This window comes from Nansenia antarctica, assembly GCF_963989245.1.
Source record: "Nansenia antarctica genome assembly, chromosome: 4".
Classification (NCBI taxonomy): domain Eukaryota; kingdom Metazoa; phylum Chordata; class Actinopteri; order Argentiniformes; family Microstomatidae; genus Nansenia; species Nansenia antarctica.
The window spans coordinates 1,578,601-1,602,333 of NC_137689.1; the positions used below are offsets into that span (position 1 = coordinate 1,578,601).

General features: G+C 46.4%; 1 protein-coding gene across 1 annotated transcript in view; it reads left to right on the forward strand.

The window, feature by feature from the left end:
- The window catches only part of LOC308155024 (centromere/kinetochore protein zw10 homolog), a 30,235-nt gene extending 6,502 nt beyond the window's left edge, over window positions 1–23,733 (forward strand). Inside the window, exons 3-16 of the mRNA XM_080528256.1 lie at window positions 241–342; window positions 503–580; window positions 952–1,120; window positions 1,946–2,089; window positions 3,342–3,545; window positions 4,218–4,357; window positions 12,446–12,628; window positions 16,210–16,442; window positions 16,592–16,663; window positions 17,119–17,288; window positions 17,505–17,635; window positions 21,133–21,264; window positions 22,048–22,250; window positions 23,444–23,733. Of these exons, the coding sequence (XP_080384382.1) occupies window positions 241–342; window positions 503–580; window positions 952–1,120; window positions 1,946–2,089; window positions 3,342–3,545; window positions 4,218–4,357; window positions 12,446–12,628; window positions 16,210–16,442; window positions 16,592–16,663; window positions 17,119–17,288; window positions 17,505–17,635; window positions 21,133–21,264; window positions 22,048–22,250; window positions 23,444–23,564 (2,082 nt within the window). The 3' untranslated portion in view covers window positions 23,565–23,733. The remainder of the gene's footprint in view (window positions 1–240; window positions 343–502; window positions 581–951; window positions 1,121–1,945; window positions 2,090–3,341; window positions 3,546–4,217; window positions 4,358–12,445; window positions 12,629–16,209; window positions 16,443–16,591; window positions 16,664–17,118; window positions 17,289–17,504; window positions 17,636–21,132; window positions 21,265–22,047; window positions 22,251–23,443) is intronic.

Sequence of the window (23,733 nt, forward strand, 5' to 3'; positions counted from 1 at the left end):
GATAATTGATCGATAAGGATCTTGGTCGATCACAAAATAAAACATTTGGTCGATCACAAATATTATTATTTATTTTTATTTTTTTTGTGATCGACCAAATGTTTTCTTTTGTGATCGACCAAGATCCTTATCGATCAATTATCGATCGTCGATGCCCACCCCTAGTGTGTTTACACCTGTAGCTGTGTGTGTGTTACACCTGTAGCTGTGTGTGTTACACCTGTAGCTGTGTGTTTACAGGTGCAGCAGAACCTGCATGTGGCGGTGACGGAGTACGCCAAGCTGAAGCAGCAGCTGGAGCGGAACACCTCCGTCATCCTGATGCTCCGACACCTGGGGGAGGTAAGACTGCCTCACTTCCTGTTTAACACCTGGGGGAGGTACACACCCATTTTATTACCTTTTCTATTCGGAACAGTCTTGCTTAATTCTAACACTACGTTTGAACTCCTATGTTACCTTTTCACGATTTCTGTGTGTTTTCTTATGTTATTTGGTTTAGTTTCACAATGCGATGGAGGAGTTCCAGAAAGCCCTGCTGGAGAAGAAGTATGTTGTTGCTGCCAAACAGCTGGAGAAGGTACGACTGTAGTCCAGATACCAGACATTCTATGAGCAGAATAAAACGTAACGCTGTTCCCATCTCAGGGTTCGACAGTAACGCCGTTTTACTTGCCCGGAGCATGTAAAACATTCGCGGGGTTTGTTTGCGTGAGCCCGACGACGCTGCTAGATCCCGGATATGTTTACCTATGTGCAGGAAGAACAACAGACGGCGCAGGCGCCAGACCAGACTAGATGATCGTGAGTGAAGATATTATCAAAGCGTACGCGCCTGTCGATCACCCGTACGCTTTGATAATATCTTCACTTCACTCGTCTATCATCTAGAACCTCTGGTTCTCCTCTGGTTCTCCTCTGACCTGGTTCTCCTCTGGTTCTCCTCCTCAGGCCCGGGGGAGTGCGGAGGTTCTGAAGGCTGGGAAGGGCTCTGACCTGCCCCTGCTGCGAGCCCTCAGCTCAGAGCTCACGGTCCAGAGAGAGAACCTCATCTACCACCTAGGAGACCAGTGGAAGAGACTCGCCGTCTGGAAACTACCTCCCTCCAGTGTCTCCAAAGGTGAAGGACTTCCTGTGTCAATACGGTCTGACGTTGTCTGAGGGATGTTGCTTTCTTGATAGTTTAATAATAACAATAATAATAATAATAATTCATTGTATTTATATAGCGCTTTTCCGGGGCTCAAAGACGCTGACAATATGGGAAAAACAGAAAACACAGAAACAACAAGCCTCAGATAACATGAGCACATAGAACACAGAGTTAACCAACAGGCACAGGGAACAATTAACACAGCAATGTCCTAGTTTGTTTCCAAAATCACTTTACTTGCCAGTCAAGAGCTTAAAACACACCAGGTTAGTAGTGGAAGCCAAACCAAGTGAGTTTAGCGGTGGTGTGTCTTTAGCGGACATATTCAGTATAACAGCACGACCTCGAGTGTGATATTGCTTTTATACAACAGTTCTACAGCACGATTTATTAGTTAACAGTAATAAGTGACAACAGATTATGATTTGTTTGTTTATTTAATCATAAAAATAAACAAAAAATAGTTCCGCAACTGAACTTCAAATGGACTGTTGCCTAGTAACGTGAACACAAACATGTAGTCTAATTAACGGTCATTTAGTAGAACATCTGTGAGGCGGAGTGATACATATAGTTAAAAGTCCCAGTGCTGTTATACTGTATATCTGCACTCATGCAGAGGAATGCCTCTTGTCCAATCAAATTACTTGGTCGGAACTAACTGTTGTATAATAAACACCTAAATCTCTAGTTACATAAAAATATAAAAAATAGTGGAAGCCAAACCAAGTGTGTTTAGCGGTGGTGTGCTGCAGCAGATACTGAGTGTGTGTGTTGTTCCCTCCCTCCCAGAGCTGACGGGGGTCCAGTCCTTCCTGCAGACGGAGCTGCATCTGGGAGGCAGCAGGAAGGAGCAGAGCCCGTCTCCTCTGCTGGCCTGCGTGCTGCAGGCCCTGGCCATCCAGGGGGAGCTGACCCAGAAGCTCAAACTCTTCAGTAAGACACACGGCTGCAACACGCTGCTGCATACATACCGTGACGTTAGAATTATAAGGTTCTATCTCCATTTTTGGTCCAAATGTTTTTTTTTTTTACATAATCTGATCCATTAGGTGTTTATTAATGCCTGTGTGGTGTTATTTTTTTAAAATGTTGACATTTTTTGGTTAGTAATTCATAAAATACAAAGGTTCCATCTCACAAAACATAATGGAATGTAAAAACTTTGACGCTCAATATCTCTGAACTGCCCTAAACGGAGATAGAACCTTATCATTCTAAACAGAGATAGAACCTTATCATTCTAAACGGAGATAGAACCTTATCATTCTAAACGGAGATAGAACCTTATCATTCTAAACGGAGATAGAACCTTATCATTCTAAACTGAGATAGAACCTAATCATTCTAGACGGAGATAGAACCTTATCATTCTAAACGGAGATAGAACCTTATCATTCTAAACAGAGATAGAACCTTATCATTCTAAACGGAGATAGAACCTTATCATTCTAAACAGAGATAGAACCTAATCATTCTAAACAGAGATAGAACCTTATCATTCTAAACGGAGATAGAACCTTATCATTCTAAACGGAGATAGAACCTTATCATTCTAAACTGAGATAGAACCTAATCATTCTAGACGGAGATAGAACCTTATCATTCTAAACGGAGATAGAACCTTATCATTCTAAACGGAGATAGAACCTTATCATTCTTTAAACGGAGATAGAACCTTATCGTTCTAAACGGAGATAGAACCTAATCATTCTAAACGGAGATAGAACCTTATCATTCTAAACAGAGATAGAACCTTATCATTCTAAACGGAGATAGAACCTTATCATTCTAAACAGAGATAGAACCTTATCATTCTAAACAGAGATAGAACCTTATCATTCTAAACTGAGATAGAACCTAATCATTCTAGACGGAGATAGAACCTTATCATTCTAAACGGAGATAGAACCTTATCATTCTAAACGGAGATAGAACCTTATCATTCTAAACGGAGATAGAACCTTATCATTCTAAACAGAGATAGAAGCTTATCATTCTAAACAGAGAGAGAACCTTATCGTTCTAAACGGAGATAGAACCTTATCATTCTAAACGGAGATAGAACCTCATCATTCTAAACGGAGATAGAACCTTATCATTCTAAACGGAGATAGAACCTTATCATTCTAAGCTCACAAGGTGCTGCTGACCTCTAACCTCTGAGCCCTGTCTCTCTCCCTGCCAGGTCAGGTGCTTCTGAAGTTCGTGCTGAAGCCTCTGATCACGTTCCCCAGCCTGGGCGTGGAGGTGAGGGAGGAGCCGGGCCAGGGTACCCTGCTGTGCCTGCGGTGTGACCAGGCCCCCACCCCCCCCGCGGACCACCCCACCCCCTCACAGGTCTACACCAAAGTCCTGCTGGTGCTCAAGACCCTACACACACACCTGCTGGGTAGGTCCTCTACCACAGAGAGCGTCTCTCATTAGTTTGTTATTTAACCCATATACAGGTGCAACTCAAAAAAATTGAATATAGTGCAAAAGTTCATTTATTTCAGTAATTCAACTTAAAGGGTTAAACTTAGATATTATATAGACTCATTACATGCAAAACGAGATATTTAAAGCCTTTATTTGTTATACATTTGATGATTATGGCTTACAGCTTATGAAAACCCCAAATTAAATATCTCAGAAATGTTTAATATTACATGAAATCAATAAGAAAAGGATTTTAAATACAGAAATGTCAGCCCTCTGAAAAGTATAATCATGCATATGTACAATGCAATGAGTCTATATCATATTTAAGTTTAACCCTTTAAGTTGAATTACTGAAATGAATGGACTTTTGCACGATATTCTAATTTTTTTATTTGCACCTGTATATATATACAGTATATATATATACCTTCTGGTGTTGTCGACTTTATCTTCCACACCTATATGGTAAAGATGTTTGTGACGCAGCAGAAGGAAACGTATTGTTATAAGGGTTAGGGTTATTGTGTTATTGTAATGCGAGGATACTGGAGATAGACTGGTCGCGTCACCTCAGAGCAGCATGACAGCATGGCCTCTCCTCTCCTCCTCTCCTCCTCTCCTCCTCTCCTCTCCTCTGCAGACGTGCCAGTCGGGGAGGGTCAGACGGCGTCTGCTGTCCTGGGGGAGCTGATCTGGGAGGAGATGTCTCACTGTGTGATCCACCAGTGTCTCCTGTTCTCCATCCCCACCAGCAGCAGCCAGCTGGAGAAGTACAGCGTGGTACGTACCAACACAGTATCAACACAGTAACAGTATCAACACAGTATCAACACAGCATCAAATCAAATCAAATCAAATCAAATTTTATTTGTATAGCGCATTTCTTACAAGATGCAACTCAATGCGCTTCACACAATGAAAATGTTCAGTCAATCAGTCAATCAATCAATACTGACAGAGCCGCGAGCAGGCAAAAGTAAAAACCTGTATACTATGTAGCCAGGAAAAAAATTCCCTTGCAGCCCTCTACCAATAGAGCGACTACTAGCCAGTTTGCCTACCAGTACCCAGCGGTCCCCAAGGGGAGGCCAAGGACCACCGGCACAAAGCAAGCAAGCAAGGGCAAAAACCTGTACACCATGTATCCAGGAAAAATTCCTTGCATATTATCGGCGTACACTCTGTCCATAAATTTAGTGTTATATTTGCATCGTTCTGCATCCGGATGGTCACAGGTCCTGCCAAAAGAGAATCTTAGGCACAGTTATGATGCAACAACACAATAAAGACAATAAAGATGACAGCAATACAACCTGATGGTGGTCCTGGTACACCCTTGTACCGGTTCCAGTACTGCTCTAGGTGCTATTTGGAGCTGAGAGTGCCTCATCAGCACCCGGGTCCATTTTCCTGTCAACACAAATCTCAAAACACGAGTATGGTGTAATGGCTTAGTGATCCTAGTTCTATAATGTCCAATGTCTCCCGTAGTATCAAAAGGCGACATTGAATAAGTAGGTTTTGAGGTCACGCTTAAAAATGTCCTGAGTTTTAGACAACCTCAGGCCCTCAGGTAGGGTGTTCCACAATCTAGGAGCATATATGCTAAAAGCTGATCCTCCAAATCTCTTTGTCCTAGCCTCTGGCACTATTAAAAGTTCCGTGCCACTAGACCGTAGGGGTCTAGCTGGTGTGTATCTTATGAGCATGTCCACCATGTAATTGGGTGCATCACAGTGAAGTGATTTATAAACTAGTAAAAGGATCTTAAAGTCTATTCTATGACTGACAGGGAGCCAGTGTAGTGATCTCAAGACAGGTGTGATGTGCGCTCTTCGTTTGGTCCTAGTAAGGACACGAGCAGCAGCATTTTGAACCATTTGTAGTCTATTTATCATTTTTTTGGGGAGACCTGTCAGGAGAGCATTACAGTAATCTAGCCTACTAGTAACAAACGCATGCATTAATTTTTCAGTGTCTGCCTGGGAGAGAAATGATTGTACCTTAGTGATGTTTCTTAGATGGTAAAAGGATGTTTTAATAGTATTATTAATATGAGTTTCAAAATTTAGATCTGAGTCAATTATGACACCAAGATTCCTGGCCTGACACTTAGTGTTAAGAGCTAGTGTTTTCAAGTGTGCAGATAATTTCTCTCTCCCAGTTTTCTCGCCAATGATCAATACCTCTGTTTTTTCTTGATTGAGTTGGAGAAAGTTTTGTGTCATCCAAATATTAATATCGGCAATACAATCTATCAGGTGGTCAATCATCTTGTAGTCGTTGGGAGTTACTGAGATATAAAGCTGAGTGTCGTCAGCATAGCTGTGGTAGTTAACGCTATGCTTCTTGATAACAGAACTGAGGGGTAGCATGTATAGGCTAAAGAGCAACGGTCCTAAAATGGACCCCTGGGGAACTCCACAGGTTGTGCTATAATTTTTTGACTTATGGTCACCAAGGGCTACAAAGTAGTCTCGGTCAGCCAGGTAAGTCCTGAACCAGTTCAAGACCGGACCTGAGAGGCCAACCCAGTTTTCAAGTCTCTCAATAAGTATGGAATGGTCTACCGTATCAAAGGCTGCACTTAAGTCTAAGAGTACAAGAATCGAGAGTTTTTTCGAGTCTGCATTTATCCTAAGGTCATTTGTTACCTTAAGCAAAGCGGTTTCTGTGCTGTGGTATGATCGGAAACCTGACTGAAGTGGGTCATACCTATTATTTAAGACTAAGAATTCATGAAGCTGTCTATACGCTGCCTTTTCTAAAATTTTGCTTAGAAAAGTGAGATTTGATATTGGTCTACAGTTTTTGGGATCAGAAGGATCTAGGTTACTTTTTTTCAGGGTGGGTCTAACCAGGGCAGTTTTAAGCGCCGCTGGAAATATCCCTTTAAGTAGGGAGTGATTTACAATGCCTAGTATGTCATCAGACACAGATTCAAAAATTTCCTTAAAAAAGGTGGTAGGAATAGGGTCAAGAGGACACGTAGACGGTTTAAGCTGTGACACAATTTTACCTAATGTTTCCGTACTAATCATGGTGAACATGCTCATAGTCATGTTCTGTGGCGGCGGATCTGTGGTGCTACACAAACCTAGTCTTTCCTGAGTAATACACATTCTAATATTTGTTATCTTATCCCTGAAGTGGGCTGCAAATTCCTCGCATTTGGTGACAGAGGCTGCGCCGTCTAGAGTTTTAGGAGCAGGGTTTACAAGGCAATCAATTGTCGAGAACAAGACCCTGGGGTTATTCTTGTTTGTAGATATTATCTTTGAGAAGTGATTTTTTCTAGCATTTCGCATTGCCAAGTTAAAGGCAGATAGATGTTCTTTAAAAATATTCTGATCAATCTGTAATTTGCTCTTTCTCCATCTGCGCTCAGCTTTCCTACATGTTCTCTTTAGGAGATTTATTTCACTGTTTCGCCATGGTGCTCTCCTCTTGGCTCCAACCTTTTTTAATTTGGTAGGTGCCAGGGAGTCTAGGGCCATTTTTACTTTATTGTTAAAGGTAATTACTAAGTCGTTTTCACACAACGTGGGAGTTGTGTGATTACTGTTCATTAAAGCTTTGAAATTCTCAGCCACTGCAGGGGTAAGATAACGTTTTTTAACAACACGTTCAGCATTGCTTTCAGCTTTACGTGTTACAATGGTAAAGAAAATACAGAAATGGTCAGAGAGGGCCAGGTCGCTGATACCTGATATTGAGACCTCAAGACCCTTTGTAATCACAAGATCAAGGGTATGGCCATGATTGTGAGTGGGTTCATTGACATGTTGGACAAAATCCATAGATTCCAAGAGGTCAATAAACTCCCTAGCCCTCAAGTCAGCCCCATTATCAACATGAAAGTTAAAATCACCAGTGATAATAATCCTATCATAGTTGGGATGGATAATGGATAGGAACTCAGAGAAGTCAGGTAGGAAAGTAGGGGCTGGTTTCGGCGGCCTGTATACAGTTACCGTAAGAATAGGTGGTTGGCATGCCATAACTGTGGCATGATATTCAAAGGAGGAGAATATATCAAAGGATATGCTCCTGCAGTTTAGGTTATTTGAAGCTATGGTAGCTGTTCCTCCCCCCTTTTTTCCATTTCTGATTGATTGGAAAAAACTGTAGTTGGGGGGAGATGCCTCAATAAGGGCTGCTGCTCCATTTGTATCTAACCAGGTTTCTGTGAGTAGCATACAGTCGAGTTTTCTATCACAAATGAGCTCATTTATGATAAATGTTTTTTTGTTCGATAGGGACCTGATATTCAAAATTGCCATGGAGATGTCATTTTGACACTGGGACTGACTCGAGGGCATACTTAATGAAATGGGTAATAAATTTCTCAAATTTGCGCCATGTATTACCTTATTTGTGGTGGAGGGAGTCCGATGGGAGACAATAGTCTGGATGGCATGTTTGGTGTTAGAGGAAAGGATCGGACTCATCCCACATCAGCGTTGACAGGGCACCGGCCAATGACATCGGACAGCGAGGTCCATGGACATCGACAGCAGGCGGGCACCATACCTGTTTGGGTGAAATCTATCTCTCGCAAACAGCTCACTACGGTTAAAGAACGTGGTGAAATTGTCTATAAATGGGATTTGCATAAGACAGCAGTATCCCTGTAGCCAAAGGTGAAGACTTCGAATTCTACTGTATTTGGTGTCGCCATACCTGGGACTCGGGAAGGGGCCCGAGATGATGCAGGTCTTACCTGTGCCCCTGACGGTGGCGATGAGGGCTCGGAAGTCCTCCTTCAGCTCCTCCGACCTCTCCCGTCCGATGTCGTTGGCACCCACGTGGACGATGACGGAGGTGACCTGGGGTGGGGCATCCTCCACCAGCATCGGGACGACCGCGGCGACGTCCCTCACCTTGGCACCTGGGATGCAGTGGGTTCTGGCCTTCGGGACTGCAACATGGCGGACCATGGACGAGCCTATTACAAGCACAGAGGGGGGGGGGGGGGGAGAAGAGCGGGTGCGGGGGGGGGGAGGAGACACGAACTGTAGTCTCCTCTGCTGGCGGCGTGATGGACCTGTAGGGGGCACAGGGTGGGAGAGGGGGAGAGAGAGAGGGAGGGGGGGGGTGGGGGTGCAGGCCCTGGCTCTCTTCGGCTTCGGTGTGGACTGGTGGCTCTGCAGCGCCTCGAAGCTGTTCCGCAGCAGGAGGGCCTCATGGGGGTTGGTGCCAGGGGAGTTGATGGTACGACTCCTCTTCCTGACGATGGTCCAAGTCTCTGGTGATGTAGGGACAGTGTGAGTTACACCTGGGATTGGGCTTACAGGTGGAGGTGGAGGCTTAGATGTTGATGTTGTGGTTTGTGTGCTTTCTATGTCTGTAATTATTGTTGTATGTAATGTGTCATAAAGTGAATTAAGATGCGACTCCCCTTGTCTGATCTGGTGGAGAGTTGAGATTCGTCCCTTCATCTCCTCAACCTGGAGGCTAAGCTCCAGGCAGCGCCGGCAGGCCATGAAAGAGAAAAGTGGTGTTATTTGTAGAGAGAGAGAAAAACAATTTGATTATGGTGAGCTAGGAGTATTACAGAGATATGTGATATAAGAGTATATAAGGTTGTTAGTAGTTCGGGGAGGTATCCCGATAGAAAAAAGCCAGTTTAAAAAGTGTAGAGGTGGCTAGCTGGTTAGCCGCGGTAGCTAACTAATAACGCTGGTAATCCCGACTCAGCCTCCCGGCGTCGGATTCGGCGGAACGAGGTCCCGATGTTATATAGGATAGGAAAGCTATTTATATCCAAAAAATGCTTTCTCAATAGAGTTCGGTATAGATAGCAGTTTTTAAGATTCTAACGCTGTCGAGCTGCAGCAGCAAAAAAAAAAATCAACACAGCATCAACACAGCATCAACACAGCATCAACACAGTATCAACACAGTATCAACACAGTATCAACACAGCATCAACACAGTATCAACACAGCATCAACACAGCATCAACACAGTATCAACACAGTATCAACACAGTATCAACACAGTATCAACACAGCATCAACACAGCATCAACACAGTATCAACACAGCATCAACACAGTATCAACACAGTATCAACACAGTATCAACACAGTAACAACACAGTATCAACACAGCATCAACACAGTATCAACACAGCATCAACACAGTATCAACACAGTATCAACACAGTATCAACACAGTAACAACACAGTATCAACACAGCATCAACACAGTATCAACACAGTATCAACACAGCATCAACACAGCATCAACACAGTATCAACACAGCATCAACACAGTATCAACACAGTATCAACACAGCATCAACACAGCATCAACACAGTATCAACACAGTATCAACACAGCATCAACACAGTATCAACACAGTATCAACACAGTATCAACACAGCATCAACACAGTATCAACACAGCATCAACACAGTATCAACACAGTATCAACACAGTATCAACACAGTAACAACACAGTATCAACACAGCATCAACACAGTATCAACACAGTATCAACACAGCATCAACACAGCATCAACACAGTATCAACACAGCATCAACACAGTATCAACACAGTATCAACACAGTATCAACACAGCATCAACACAGCATCAACACAGCATCAACACAGTAACAGTATCAACACAGTATCAACACAGTATCAACACAGTATCAACACAGTATCAACACAGTATCAACACAGTATCAACACAGTATCAACACAGTATCAACACAGCATCAACACAGTATCAACACCGTGTTTAAGCACCAGCTATCCTTCGTCGATATTATGATCCCACCTCCGCGGGACTTACCGCTAAGCTCCGTTCGGTCAGCGCGGTGTAGCGTGCGCCCCTCCAAGCTAACAGTTGCGTCCACAATGTTGTCATTTAGCCAGGTTTCGGTCAGAATAATCACACAGCTATCCCCTACGATGTTGTTTTTAGCAACCTGTAGTCTCAGTTCATCCATCTTGTTCGTCAGGGATCTGACGTTGGAGAGGAAAATACTTGGCAAAGCTGGTCAACACAGTACCAATACAGTATCAACACAGTATCAACACAGTATCAACACAGCATCAACACAGTATCAACACAGCATCAACACAGTATCAACACAGCATCAACACAGTATCAACACAGCATCAACACAGTATCAACACAGTATCAACACAGCATCAACACAGTAACAACACAGTATCAACACAGTAACAGTATCAACACAGTATCAACACAGTATCAACACAGTATCAACACAGTATCAACACAGCATCAACACAGTATCAACACAGTATCAACACAGTAACAACACAGTATCAACACAGTATCAACACAGCATCAACACAGTATCAACACAGTATCAACACAGTATCAACACAGTAACAACACAGTATCAACACAGTAACAGTATCAACACAGTATCAACACAGTATCAACACAGCATCAACACAGTATCAACACAGTATCAACACAGTAACAGTATCAACACAGTATCAACACAGTATCAACACAGTATCAACACAGTATCAACACAGTATCAACACAGCATCAACACAGTATCAACACAGCATCAACACAGCATCAACACAGTATCAACACAGTATCAACACAGTAACAGTATCAACACAGTATCAACACAGTATCAACACAGCATCAACACAGTATCAACACAGTATCAACACAGCATCAACACAGTATCAACACAGTATCAACACAGTATCAACACAGCATCAACACAGTATCAACACAGTATCAACACAGCATCAACACAGTATCAACACAGTATCAACACAGTAACAGTATCAACACAGTATCAACACAGTATCAACACAGCATCAACACAGTAACAACACAGTATCAACACAGTAACAGTATCAACACAGTATCAACACAGCATCAACACAGCATCAACACAGTATCAACACAGTATCAACACAGTATCAACACAGCGTCACAGAGACCAAAACACACATTATTTTTCAAAGTGTCTCAGTAAATGCAAGAACAATTCCCCCAAAAGCAGTACAGTTAATTTATTCAGTCACATCAGCACAATAATGTAGATATTATTGCTATACACACTGGAAAGCCTTAACAGTACACACAAATTGGGGCGCTTATGTGGCGTAGTGGGTTAAGCGTTGACCATGTAACCGCAGGGTTCCCGGTTCGATTCCTGCATGTCATCCCTTCTCTCTCCCTCACCCATCATTCCTGTCAAAATCTCTGCTGTCTATCAATAAAAAGAAAAGTAAAAAATTACTTTAAAAAACAGTACTACTGAATAACAAAAACAAGATGATGGAAGTTTTCATTCCTTGAAGAATAATGAATCTAGTCTTTATCCACACCTCTGGTCTGTCTTCTCTCAGGTGATCCAGGAGACAGAGGAGTTTGAGCGTCTGTCTCTACCTCACCTGTCTGTCTGTCTGTCTGTGTCTGTCTGTCTGTCTCAGGTGATCCAGGAGACAGAGGAGTTTGAGCGTCTGTCTCTACCTCACCTGTCTGTCTGTCTGTCTGTCTGTCTCAGGTGATCCAGGAGACAGAGGAGTTTGAGCGTCTGTCTGTCTGTCTGTCTGTCTGTCTCAGGTGATCCAGGAGACAGAGGAGTTTGAGCGTCTGTCTCTACCTCACCTGTCTGTCTGTCTGTCTCAGGTGATCCAGGAGACAGAGGAGTTTGAGCGTCTGTCTCTACCTCACCTGTCTGTCTGTCTGTCTGTCTCAGGTGATCCAGGAGACAGAGGAGTTTGAGCGTCTGTCTCTACCTCACCTGTCTGTCTGTCTGTGTCTGTCTGTCTGTCTCAGGTGATCCAGGAGACAGAGGAGTTTGAGCATCTGTCTCTACCTCACCTGTCTGTCTGTCTGTCTGTCTGTCTCAGGTGATCCAGGAGACAGAGGAGTTTGAGCGCTCCCTGCAGCAGCTGCAGTACCTGCGAGGCGCCTCGGCTGAGCTGCTCCAGTACACCAGGGACGTCAACTGCCACTTCGCCAGCAAGAAATGCAAAGACGTGATCGTGGCGGCGCGCAAACTGATGACCTCCGAGATGCACAACACCGTCAAGGTACGGCCTTCATATCTATACTCTACATATCTATACTCTACATATCTATACTCTTCAACACCGTCAAGGTACGACATCAACACACTGGCCAGGTGCCAGGAAAAAAGCAGGAAACGCAAACTGTCATCGGACGAAACACCAACACCATTGCCGGTGTTCTGCCAATGTAGCTGCCTTGTCAATGTCTGCTGCCATGTCAATGTCTGCTGCCTTGTCAATGTCTGCTGCCTTGTCAATGTCTGCTGCCTTGTCAATGTAGCTGCCTTGTCAATATAGCTGTCTTGTCAATATAGCTGTCTTTCGCCAGATCCAGATATGGCCGAGGCACACGGGAAGCGGCATATTGGCCGGCCGCTTCCGAGGGGGGTATAGGAGTATTTCTGGACTAGGATCCGTCGCGCAACACCGCCCCCGTCTGGTGTCGGAGTAACGGTACTGGGCTCGAGGAGCCAGTCAGCCTAGTCTGCCTGGCGGCCTCCTCTGGGACTGCCGACCACGGGGTCGTGCGGCGGATCCTTCGCAATAGGCAGGGGATAATTGGATGCTAAGTTGGGTTAAATTGGCTACCAAATTGGGTGAAAAGGGGATAAAAAATCTGAAAAAAAAAATAAAATAAAATAAATATATAGCTGTCTTGTCAATGTCTGCTGCCTTGTCAATGTAGCTGCCTTGTCAATGTCTGCTGCCTTGTCAATTTAGCTGCCTTGTCAATGTAGCTGCCGTGTCAATGTAGCTGCCTTGTCAATGTAGCTGCCGTGTCAATGTAGCTGCCTTGTCAATGTAGCTGCCTTGTCAATGGCTGCTGCCTTGTCAATGTAGCTGCCTTGTCAATGTAGCTGCCTTGTCAATGTAGCTGCCTTGTCAATGTCTGCTGACGTGTCAATGTCTGCTGCCGTGTCAATGTAGCTGCCTTGTCAATGTAGCTGCCTTGTCAATGTAGCTGCCTTGTCAATGTAGCTGCCGTGTCAATGTAGCTGCCGTGTCAATGTAGCTGCCTTGTCAGTGTAGCTGCCTTGTCAATGTATGCTGCTTTGTCAATGTAGCTGCCTTGTCAATGTAGCTGCCATGTCAATGTAGCTGCCTTGTCAATGTAGCTGCCTTGTCAATGTAGCTGCCTTGTCAATGTAGCTGCCTTGTCAATGTAGCCACCTTGTCAATGTAGCTGCCTTGTCAGTGTAGCTGCCTTGTCAATGTAGCTGCCTTGTCAATGTAGCTGCCTTGTCAGTGTAGCTGCCTTGTCAATGTAGCTGCCTTGTCAATGTAGCTGCCTTGTCAATGTAGCTGCCATGTCAATGTAGCTGCCTTGTCAATGTAGCTGCCTTGTCAATGTAGCTGCCTTGTCAATGTAGCTGCCTTGTCAATGTAGCTGCCTTGTCAATGTAGCTGCCATGTCAATGTAGCTGCCTTGTCAATGTAGCTGCCTTGTCAATGTAGCTGCCTTGTCAATGTATGCTGCCATGTCAATGTAGCCGCCTTGTCAATGTAGCTGCCTTGACAGTGTAGCTGCCTTGTCAATGTAGCTGCCTTGTCAATGTAGCTGCCTTGTCAATGTAGCTGCCTTGTCAATGTAGCTGCCTTGTCAATGTATGCTGCCATGTCAATGTAGCCGCCTTGTCAATGTAGCTGCCTTGTCAGTGTAGCTGCCTTGTCAATGTAGCTGCCTTGTCAATGTAGCTGCCTTGTCAATGTAGCTGCCTTGTCAGTGTAGCTGCCTTGTCAATGTAGCTGCCTTGTCAATGTAGCTGCCTTGTCAATGTAGCTGCCTTGTCAATGTAGCTGCCATGTCAATGTAGCTGCCTTGTCAATGTAGCTGCCTTGTCAATGTAGCTGCCATGTCAATGTAGCTGCCTTGTCAATGTAGCTGCCTTGTCAATGTAGCTGCCTTGTCAATGTATGCTGCCATGTCAATGTAGCTGCCTTGTCAGTGTAGCTGCCTTGTCAATGTAGCTGCCTTGTCAATGTAGCTGCCTTGTCAATGTAGCTGCCATGTCAATGTAGCTGCCTTGTCAATGTAGCTGCCTTGTCAATGTAGCTGCCTTGTCAGTGTAGCTGCCTTGTCAATGTGGTAACAGAGTCGTGTGGTAACAGAGTCATGTGGTAACAGAGTCGTGTGGTAACAGAGTCGTGTGGTAACAGAGTCGTGTGGTAACAGAGTCATGTGGTAACAGAGTCGTGTGGTAACAGAGTCGTGTGGTAACAGAGTCGTGTGGTAACAGTGTCATGTGGTAACAGAGTCATGTGGTAACAGAGTCGTGTGGTAACAGGAGTCGTGTGGTAACAGAGTCATGTGGTAACAGAGTCGTGTGGTAACAGAGTCGTGTGGTAACAGAGTCATGTGGTAACAGAGTCGTGTGGTAACAGAGTCGTGTGGTAACAGAGTCGTGTGGTAACAGAGTCGTGTGGTAACAGAGTCATGTGGTAACAGAGTCGTGTGGTAACAGAGTCGTGTGGTAACAGAGTCGTGTGGTAACAGAGTCATGTGGTAACAGAGTCGTGTGGTAACAGAGTCGTGTGGTAACAGAGTCGTGTGGTAACAGAGTCGTGTGGTAACAGAGTCGTGTGGTAACAGAGTCGTGTGGTAACAGAGTCATGTGGTAACAGAGTCATGTGGTAACAGAGTCGTGTGGTAACAGAGTCGTGTGGTAACAGAGTCATGTGGTAACAGAGTCATGTGGTAACAGAGTCGTGTGGTAACAGAGTCGTGTGGTAACAGAGTCGTGTGGTAACAGAGTCATGTGGTAACAGAGTCGTGTGGTAACAGAGTCGTGTGGTAACAGAGTCGTGTGGTAACAGAGTCGTGTGGTAACAGAGTCGTGTGGTAACAGAGTCATGTGGTAACAGAGTCGTGTGGTAACAGAGTCATGTGGTAACAGAGTCATGTGGTAACAGAGTCATGTGGTAACAGAGTCGTGTGGTAACAGAGTCATGTGGTAACAGAGTCGTGTGGTAACAGAGTCATGTGGTAACAGAGTCATGTGGTAACAGAGTCGTGTGGTAACAGAGTCGTGTGGTAACAGAGTCATGTGGTAACAGAGTCATGTGGTAACAGAGTCGTGTGGTAACAGAGTCATGTGGTAACAGAGTCATGTGGTAACAGAGTCATGTGGTAACAGAGTCATGTGGTAACAGAGTCATGTGGTAACAGAGTCGTGTGGTAACAGAGTCGTGTGGTAACAGAGTCGTGTGGTAACAGAGTCGTGTGGTAACAGAGTCGTGTGGTAACAGAGTCGTGTGGTAACAGAGTCATGTGGTAACAGAGTCATGTGGTAACAGAGTCATGTGGTAACAGAGTCGTGTGGTAACAGAGTCGTGTGGTAACAGAGTCGTGTGGTAACAGAGTCATGTGGTAACAGAGTCATGTGGTAACAGAGTCGTGTGGTAACAGAGTCATGTGGTAACAGAGTCGTGTGGTAACAGAGTCGTGTGGTAACAGAGTCATGTGGTAACAGAGTCGTGTGGTAACAGAGTCATGTGGTAACAGAGTCGTGTGGTAACAGAGTCGTGTGGTAACAGAGTCATGTGGTAACAGAGTCATGTGGTAACAGAGTCATGTGGTAACAGAGTGGTGTCCTAACCCACAGATCACCCCGGACTCTAAGCTCTGCATCCCCAAGCTGCCGGGCCCTGCAGGCTCTGGGGACGGGGCCCGGCCGGAGGGCAGGAGGGGCAGCCAGCCAGAGAGGCTGGAGAACCAGAAGGTTCTGGGGTCGCGGACCCTGTGTCTGCCCGTGTGCCGGGTCAGCCGGTCGGTGCAGCAGCTGATGGAGCTAGCCCTGAGCACGCTGAGCCAGGCCGCCGGCAGCTCCAGCCAATGGTACGCTACGACACCTAACCCTAACACCTAACCCTAACCCTGTACCCCTACCTGTACCTAACCCCTACCTCACCCTGTAACCCTGTAACCACACTGCTACAACAGTTTCAGATGTTGTAAGATTGTAAACGTCTCTCTCTCTCCCCCAGCGCCACCCAGCTGTTCTTCACGGTGAGGAACATCTTCCAGCTGTTCTACGACGTCGTGCCCACGTACCACAAGTGAGGATGTTTCTTTGAATCTCAGATATCCTGTTTGTGTACGATACAATGCTTCTGAATTATGATCATTGATGATTCTTAAATTCAAGAATAATTTGAATGTCAAACACAAAAAATTGCTTATGAAAAGCTCCCGTATCTGGTACATAATAAGAAGTGAAGTCTGTATTCATATGTTAGTGGGTCTCTAGTTGACCTGTCTGTCTGCCCTCCAGAGAGAACCTGTCTGTCTATCTGTCTGTCTGTCTGTCTGTCTGGGTCTCTACCTCATCTCTCTGTGTGTCTGGGGTCTGTAGTTGACCTGTCTGTCTGCCCTCCAGAGAGAACCTGTCTGTAGTTGACCTGTCTGTCTGCCCTCCAGAGAGAACCTGTCTGTCTGTGTGTAGTTGACCTGTCTGTCTGCCCTCCAGAGAGAACCTGTCTGTCTGTAGTTGACCTGTCTGTCTGCCCTGCAGAGAGAGCCTGTTGAAGTTCCCTCACCTGGCAGCCATCCAGCACAACAACTGCATGTTCCTCTCCCACCACCTGCTCACCCTGGGCCACCAGTTCAGACCCCACCTGCCCGAGCCCCTCAGCCACGGGGCCGCCACCTTCGTAGACCTGGTGCCCGGCTTCAGGAAGCTGGGTAAGGAGGAGGGGAGGAGGGAGGGGAGGGGGGGGCGGGGGAGGGGAGGGAGGGAGGGGGGGTCGGGGGAGGGAGGGGGAGGGAGGGAGGGGAGGGGGCGGGGGAGGGAGGGAGGTCTTCTATGACTCCATAAAACACCACACCTCTCTAACCCTCTCTTACCTGACCGTACCTAATCCAGGTGTTCAGTGCTTCTATTACCTGTCTGTCCCCCAGGTGTTCAGTGTTTGGTGGCTCAGCTGGACGTGCAGAGAGCAGAGATCCTGGAGCGTCTCTCCACGGCACGAAACTTCAACAACCTGGACGACGAGAACAGCTACGCAGCAGCCAGCAAGGCCGTGAGACAGGTAAGAACAGCCAGCAAGGCCGTGAGACAGGTAAGAACAGCCAGCAAGGCCGTGAGACAGGTAAGAACAGCCAGCAAGGCCGTCAGACAGGTAAGAACAGCCAGCAAGGCCGTGAGACAGGTAGGAACAGCCAGCAAGGCTGTCAGACAGGTAAGAACAGCCAGCAAGGCCGTGAGACAGGTAAGAACAGCCAGCAAGGCCGTCAGACAGGTAAGAACAGCCAGCAAGGCCGTGAGACAGGTGAGAACAGCCAGCAAGGCCGTCTTGACTTGACTTAGGTCCTTTTTCTTCGGGTGTGAAGAGTAGGGCCTCCAACGAGTTTACGCCACCGGTCTCTGTCCCTCGCCACAGCAGCCGCCGCCTCCCAGGATCTTAGACCCAGCATGTCACGCTCCCTCTCGACGGTTCTTCTCCAGGTTTCTTTGGGGCGTCCCCTTTTTCTTCGTCCATCAGGGGTCGTCAGCAAGGCCGTCAGACAGGTAAAAACAGCCAGCATGGCCGTGAGACAGGTAAGAACAGCCAGCAAGGCCGTCAGACAGGTAAGAACAGCCAGCAAGGCCGTCAGACAGGTAAGAACAGCCAGCAAGGCTGTCAAGCTGCGTGCACACCAGGTCATTGCGTTGCACCGGAAGTCATTCATCTCAATGGGGCAGTTGCGTTGATCAGTTGCCTTGCTCTGCATTGCGTTTCTTCAGTCAAAAAAATTCAGCTTTTGCGTTGCGTTGGATCCGTTAAAACAACCGGAAGTAAACCGGAAGTAGTTTCTTGCCTCAGCTCTCGCCTCAGATTTTGAATCCTCAATTTTGGCCGCCATTAGCGAAAATCTGTAATTTGGCTCTACACGTGTTAATATGTCATTTTATGAAGTTTGTATATGTTTTCAGGCGAGAAAGTAACCATATATATTCACAAAATGTGTCCAGTTGATCAAAATAACCCGTTTATCCTAGATACTACGGAGGATGTTATCATAGTGTTGTTAGCATAGTGTTTGTGATGCTAACGGCGCCATCTTTGCTATCTCCTCCGGTCATCAACCCAGGAGAAGAAGATCCTATCATCCAAGATCATCTATCATCATCTTTATCATCCTCCTGGGCTTAAACACGACTAGACTAGTGTGATCATGTAGTCATATTACTAGTAGAAATTATGCGTTGGTTTAGTAGTATAGTACATGACAGTAGCCTTTAGCTACGGCGCTAGTTGTTGTGCTAGGTGCATTGACTGACTGTGTTCGCGAATGCTATGCTATTGTTATGCTATGTGCTAGTTGAATGGTGTACTAGTTTTCACTGAATAAATCGCGATTTCTTTCAAAGAAGGTAGCAGGTGTGTATGTCCATGTCAAGGAGAAGGTACGACTTGTATGACAGTAGTGTGATTAGGACATAAGTTAAGGATATTAGTGTAGTTGTACTTTAGCCTGTGGAGACGCGATAGCATTAGCTCCACACGGATTTAACATGAACAGTAGTCATAGACACTTGTAGTAGTAGTAGTAGTAGTAGTAGTAGTAGTAGTAGTAGTAGTAGTAGTAGTTGTTGTTGTATAAGGTGAATAGTGAGTTAACATGTTTATTAGTTGTATCCCTTCCTTGTTGTAAAACGTGTTGTTGTTGAACATGTCTGTGACTGAGATAGACTAGATACTACGGAGGAGGAGGATGTTATCATAGTGTTTGTGATGCTAACGGCCGCCATCTTTGCTATCACACATTTCTGTGTTGTTGCGTCTGCATCGCACGTTGACGTACGTCAAGCCCATCCCACCAGGTTGCGCCAGAACGGTGGGTCACGGTCCCTGGTGTGCACGAAGCGTCAGACAGGTGAGAACAGGTCAGACAGGTGAGAACAGGTCAGACAGGTAAGAACAGCCAGCAAGGCCGTCAGACAGGTAAAAACAGCCAGCAAGGCCGTCAGACAGGTAAGAACAGCCAGCAAGGCCGTCAGACAGGTAAAAACAGCCAGCAAGGCCGTCAGACAGGTAAGAACAGCCAGCAAGGCCGTCAGACAGGTAAGAACAGCCAGCAAGGCCGTCAGACAGGTAAGAACAGCCAGCAAGGCCGTCAGACAGGTAAGAACAGCCAGCAAGGCCGTGAGACAGGTAAGAACAGCCAGCAAGGCCGTGAGAACAGGTCAGACAGGTCAGACAGGTGAGACAGGTGAGACAGGTGAGACAGGTGAGAACAGGTCAGACAGGTGAGAACAGGTCAGACAGGTCAGACAGGTGAGAACAGGTCAGACAGGTGAGAACAGGTGAGACAGGTCAGGTAGGTCAGACAGGTCAGACAGGTGAGAACAGGTCAGACAGGTGAGACAGGTGAGACAGGTGAGAACAGGTCAGGTAGGTCAGACAGGTGAGAACAGGTCAGACAGGTGAGACAGGTCAGACAGGTCAGACAGGTCAGACAGGTGAGACAGGTGAGAACAGGTGAGAACAGGTCAGACAGGTGAGAACAGGTGAGACAGGTGAGAACAGGTCAGACAGGTGAGACAGGTCAGACAGGTGAGACAGGTGAGACAGGTGAGAACAGGTCAGACAGGTGAGAACAGGTCAGACAGGTGAGACAGGTGAGGACAGGTGAGACAGGTCAGACAGGTGAGACAGGTGAGGACAGGTGAGACAGGTGAGAACAGGTCAGACAGGTGAGACAGGTGAGACAGGTGAGAACAGGTCAGACAGGTGAGACAGGTCAGACAGGTGAGACAGGTGAGGACAGGTGAGACAGGTGAGAACAGGTCAGACAGGTGAGAACAGGTCAGACAGGTGAGACAGGTGAGAACAGGTCAGACAGGTGAGACAGGTGAGAACAGGTGAGACAGGTCAGACAGGTGAGACAGGTACTCTGCAGGTCAGACAGGTCTTCTGGTATCTCCAGTATCAGACTGCAGTGTTCGGGGTCAGGGGTCAGCTGTTCAGTCGTGTCTCTTTGGCATTAATGAGCCGTAATGAAGCAAAGCTTCTGGTTTATTCAGCTGTCTCTCTTTGACATTGTTCTTAGGTCATGTTCTCACATGAAAGTCAGAATCGAGACACGGAGCAAGTGGATGAGTTCGCAACATTGTTGCATAAATTATTTCTCTGATTTGCGTTCTCACAGCCCTTCATGTAAACAAAGTAACATACGCAATCGAAGCAACAGACGTGGTAGTTGATTGGTCTGACAAATTTAAATTTACCCGTTCGTCCCACTCTTATCCAGATCAACACGCATGCGCTGTTGTTTTCCTATGGACTGCCTCGAGCAGCGTTCTCACCAAAAGCGAAGCGAAGCAAAGTGATGGATGCGTCGTTTCTAACCAAAGCGAAACCACCCTTTTCAAGCGGAGCATCCGTCGGTTGTTTGCTCCGGGAGCGACTTCGAATGTGCGTTCTCACAGCTCCAAACGACGCAGAGCAAAGCGAACTTTATCCTTAAACTCAGAGTCCAAGTGAAGCAAATGTTCTAGTGAGAACACACCCTTACTCAGCTCCTCCCTCTGCTTGTCCTCCAGGTTCTCCACCAGCTGAAGAGGCTGGGGACGGTGTGGCAGGACGTCCTGCCCGTCAGCCTCTACTGCAAGGCCCTGGGCACGCTGCTCAACTCTGCCATCGCTGAGGTCATCTCCAAGATCATGATGCTGGAGGTGAGACAGGTTCTGTTTGTGTGTTTCCTCCTTGTGTCTGAGGAAGGGAAATCCAAGATGAAAGGGATATGGAAAGTTAGATCTTTACCTTTTTCTTTTTACTGTTTTCCCCTGCTTTTTTATTCATTCTATGCATGTATATGTTTTTATATTCACTTTATGTTCTTATTCCTGTTGTAAAGCACTTTGAGCTGCATTTCTTGTATGAAAGTGTGCGGCCGTACCACCTTGTCAAGCCTGATCTCGTCAGATCTCAGAAGCTAAGCAGGGCTGGGCCTGGTTAGTAACCTGGATGGGAGTCCAAAAAGGGTGAAAGCCTGGTTGCCGTGGCACATATATGTGGCTTGGGGTTGGCATGTTCCCCCCATGTCCACTAGGGGTCTCCTTCACCCCACATGGAAAGACATGCCAAAGTGAACACCCGTCCCTGACCACGACGGTGAAGAATGCTACTTGGTCCCCGGGGCGCCGGGCGTCGGTTCAAGCCGCGCCAAAAGGGCGACCGCTGCCCCTGGCTGCCAGTGGAGGAATGGCAGCCCGGATGGGTTACAAAGGCAGAGGACAATTTCCACCTGGCGACCCGCCGAAGATGTGCTTGTGTTTGTGTGTGTGTTCACCTGAAAAACTTGCATGTGTGTGTGATCAGAGTGTAAAACTGCCGTGTGTGGCCATTAAAAGACCATCAAGGTCCGATTTCTCTTCTCTTCTCTAAAAAGGTGCTATATAAATAAAGCTTTACTTACTTACTCATTTCCTTCCTGGTTGTTATTTGTTGTTGTTCAGGACATCTCCACCGGGGACGGGGAGCACCTGCACACGCTCTGCCAGTCCATCATCCAGGAAGGACCCCTGGTGTTCACCCCACTGCCTGACGAGGACAAGAACAAGAAGTACCAGGAGGAGGTCCCTGTGTACGTGAAGAAGTGGATCACCTTCAAGGAGCTGGTGGTCGTGCTGCGCTCCAACCTGCAGGAGATAGTCGACCGGTGAGACTTTTTTTTACATTTTTGGCATTTAGCAGACGCCTTATTCCAAAGCGACTTACAATCAATACATTTGAATACTAAGCAAGTGAATCATCAATCCACCAGTCGTAGCAGGAAGAGTAATCCAGCTCAGGCCCGGGGCCGTTGACAGAAGGAAAAACCTTCTTCTATCACCTTCTTCTAAACCTAGTTTTAGAGAGTCGCTCAGAGACTGACACAGGAACACACACACCTCTCTATGTTGAATGCCACATTTGAAATGTATTGATATTGATCATTAAAAGAACAAGCAGATTGAAGGTTATAACAATAATTAATCATTTACACTAAAAACCCATCTTTTTAATATTGCCTTTAAATGAGTAAATAATTAAATGATGATTATATAATGATTGGAGCACTTTGAGCTGCAACGTCTGCAGGAAAAGCGCTATACAAATAAAAGCTATTATTATTATTATTATTATCTAATTGGTTTGTTTGTCTCTTGTCTGGTCATCTGATTGGTGTGTGTGTGTGTGTGTGTGTGTGTGTGTGTGTGTGTGTGTGTGTGTGTGTGTGTGTGTGTGTGTGTGTGTGTGTGTGTGTGTGTGTGTGTGTGTGTGTGTGTGTGTGTGTGTGTGTGTGTGTGTGTGTGTGTGTGTGTGTGTGTGTGTGTGTGTGTGTGTGTGTGTGTGTGTGTGTGTGTGTGTGTGTGTGTGTGTGTGTGTGTGTGTGTGTGTGTGTGTGTGTGTGTGTGTGTGTGTGTGTGTGTGTGTGTGTGTGTGTGTGTGTGTGTGTGTGTGTGTGTGTGTGTGTGTGTGTGTGTGTGTGTGTGTGTGTGTGTGTGTGTGTGTGTGTGTGTGTGTGTGTGTGTGTGTGTGTGTGTGTGTGTGTGTGTGTGTGTGTGTGTGTGTGTGTGTGTGTGTGTGTGTGTGTGTGTGTGTGTGTGTGTGTGTGTGTGTGTGTGTGTGTGTGTGTGTGTGTGTGTGTGTGTGTGTGTGTGTGTGTGTGTGTGTGTGTGTGTGTGTGTGTGTGTGTGTGTGTGTGTGTGTGTGTGTGTGTGTGTGTGTGTGTGTGTGTGTGTGTGTGTGTGTGTGTGTGTGTGTGTGTGTGTGTGTGTGTGTGTGTGTGTGTGTGTGTGTGTGTGTGTGTGTGTGTGTGTGTGTGTGTGTGTGTGTGTGTGTGTGTGTGTGTGTGTGTGTGCGCTGCAGGTGGGCGGAGGGTAAGGGGCCGCTGTCTCTGGAGTTCTCCAGCTCAGAGATGAAGAGTCTGGTCAGAGCGCTGTTCCAGAACACAGAGAGACGGGCGCTCGCCCTCACCAAGATCAAATAGACCCTATCCCTCCAACCCTCCATCCCTCCATCCCTCTGACCCTCCATCCCTCCATCCCTCCGACCCTCCAACCCTCCATCCCTCCATCCCTCCAACCCTCCATCCCTCCAACCCTCCAACCCTCCATCCCTCCATCCCTCCAACCCTCCATCCCTCTGACCCTCCATCC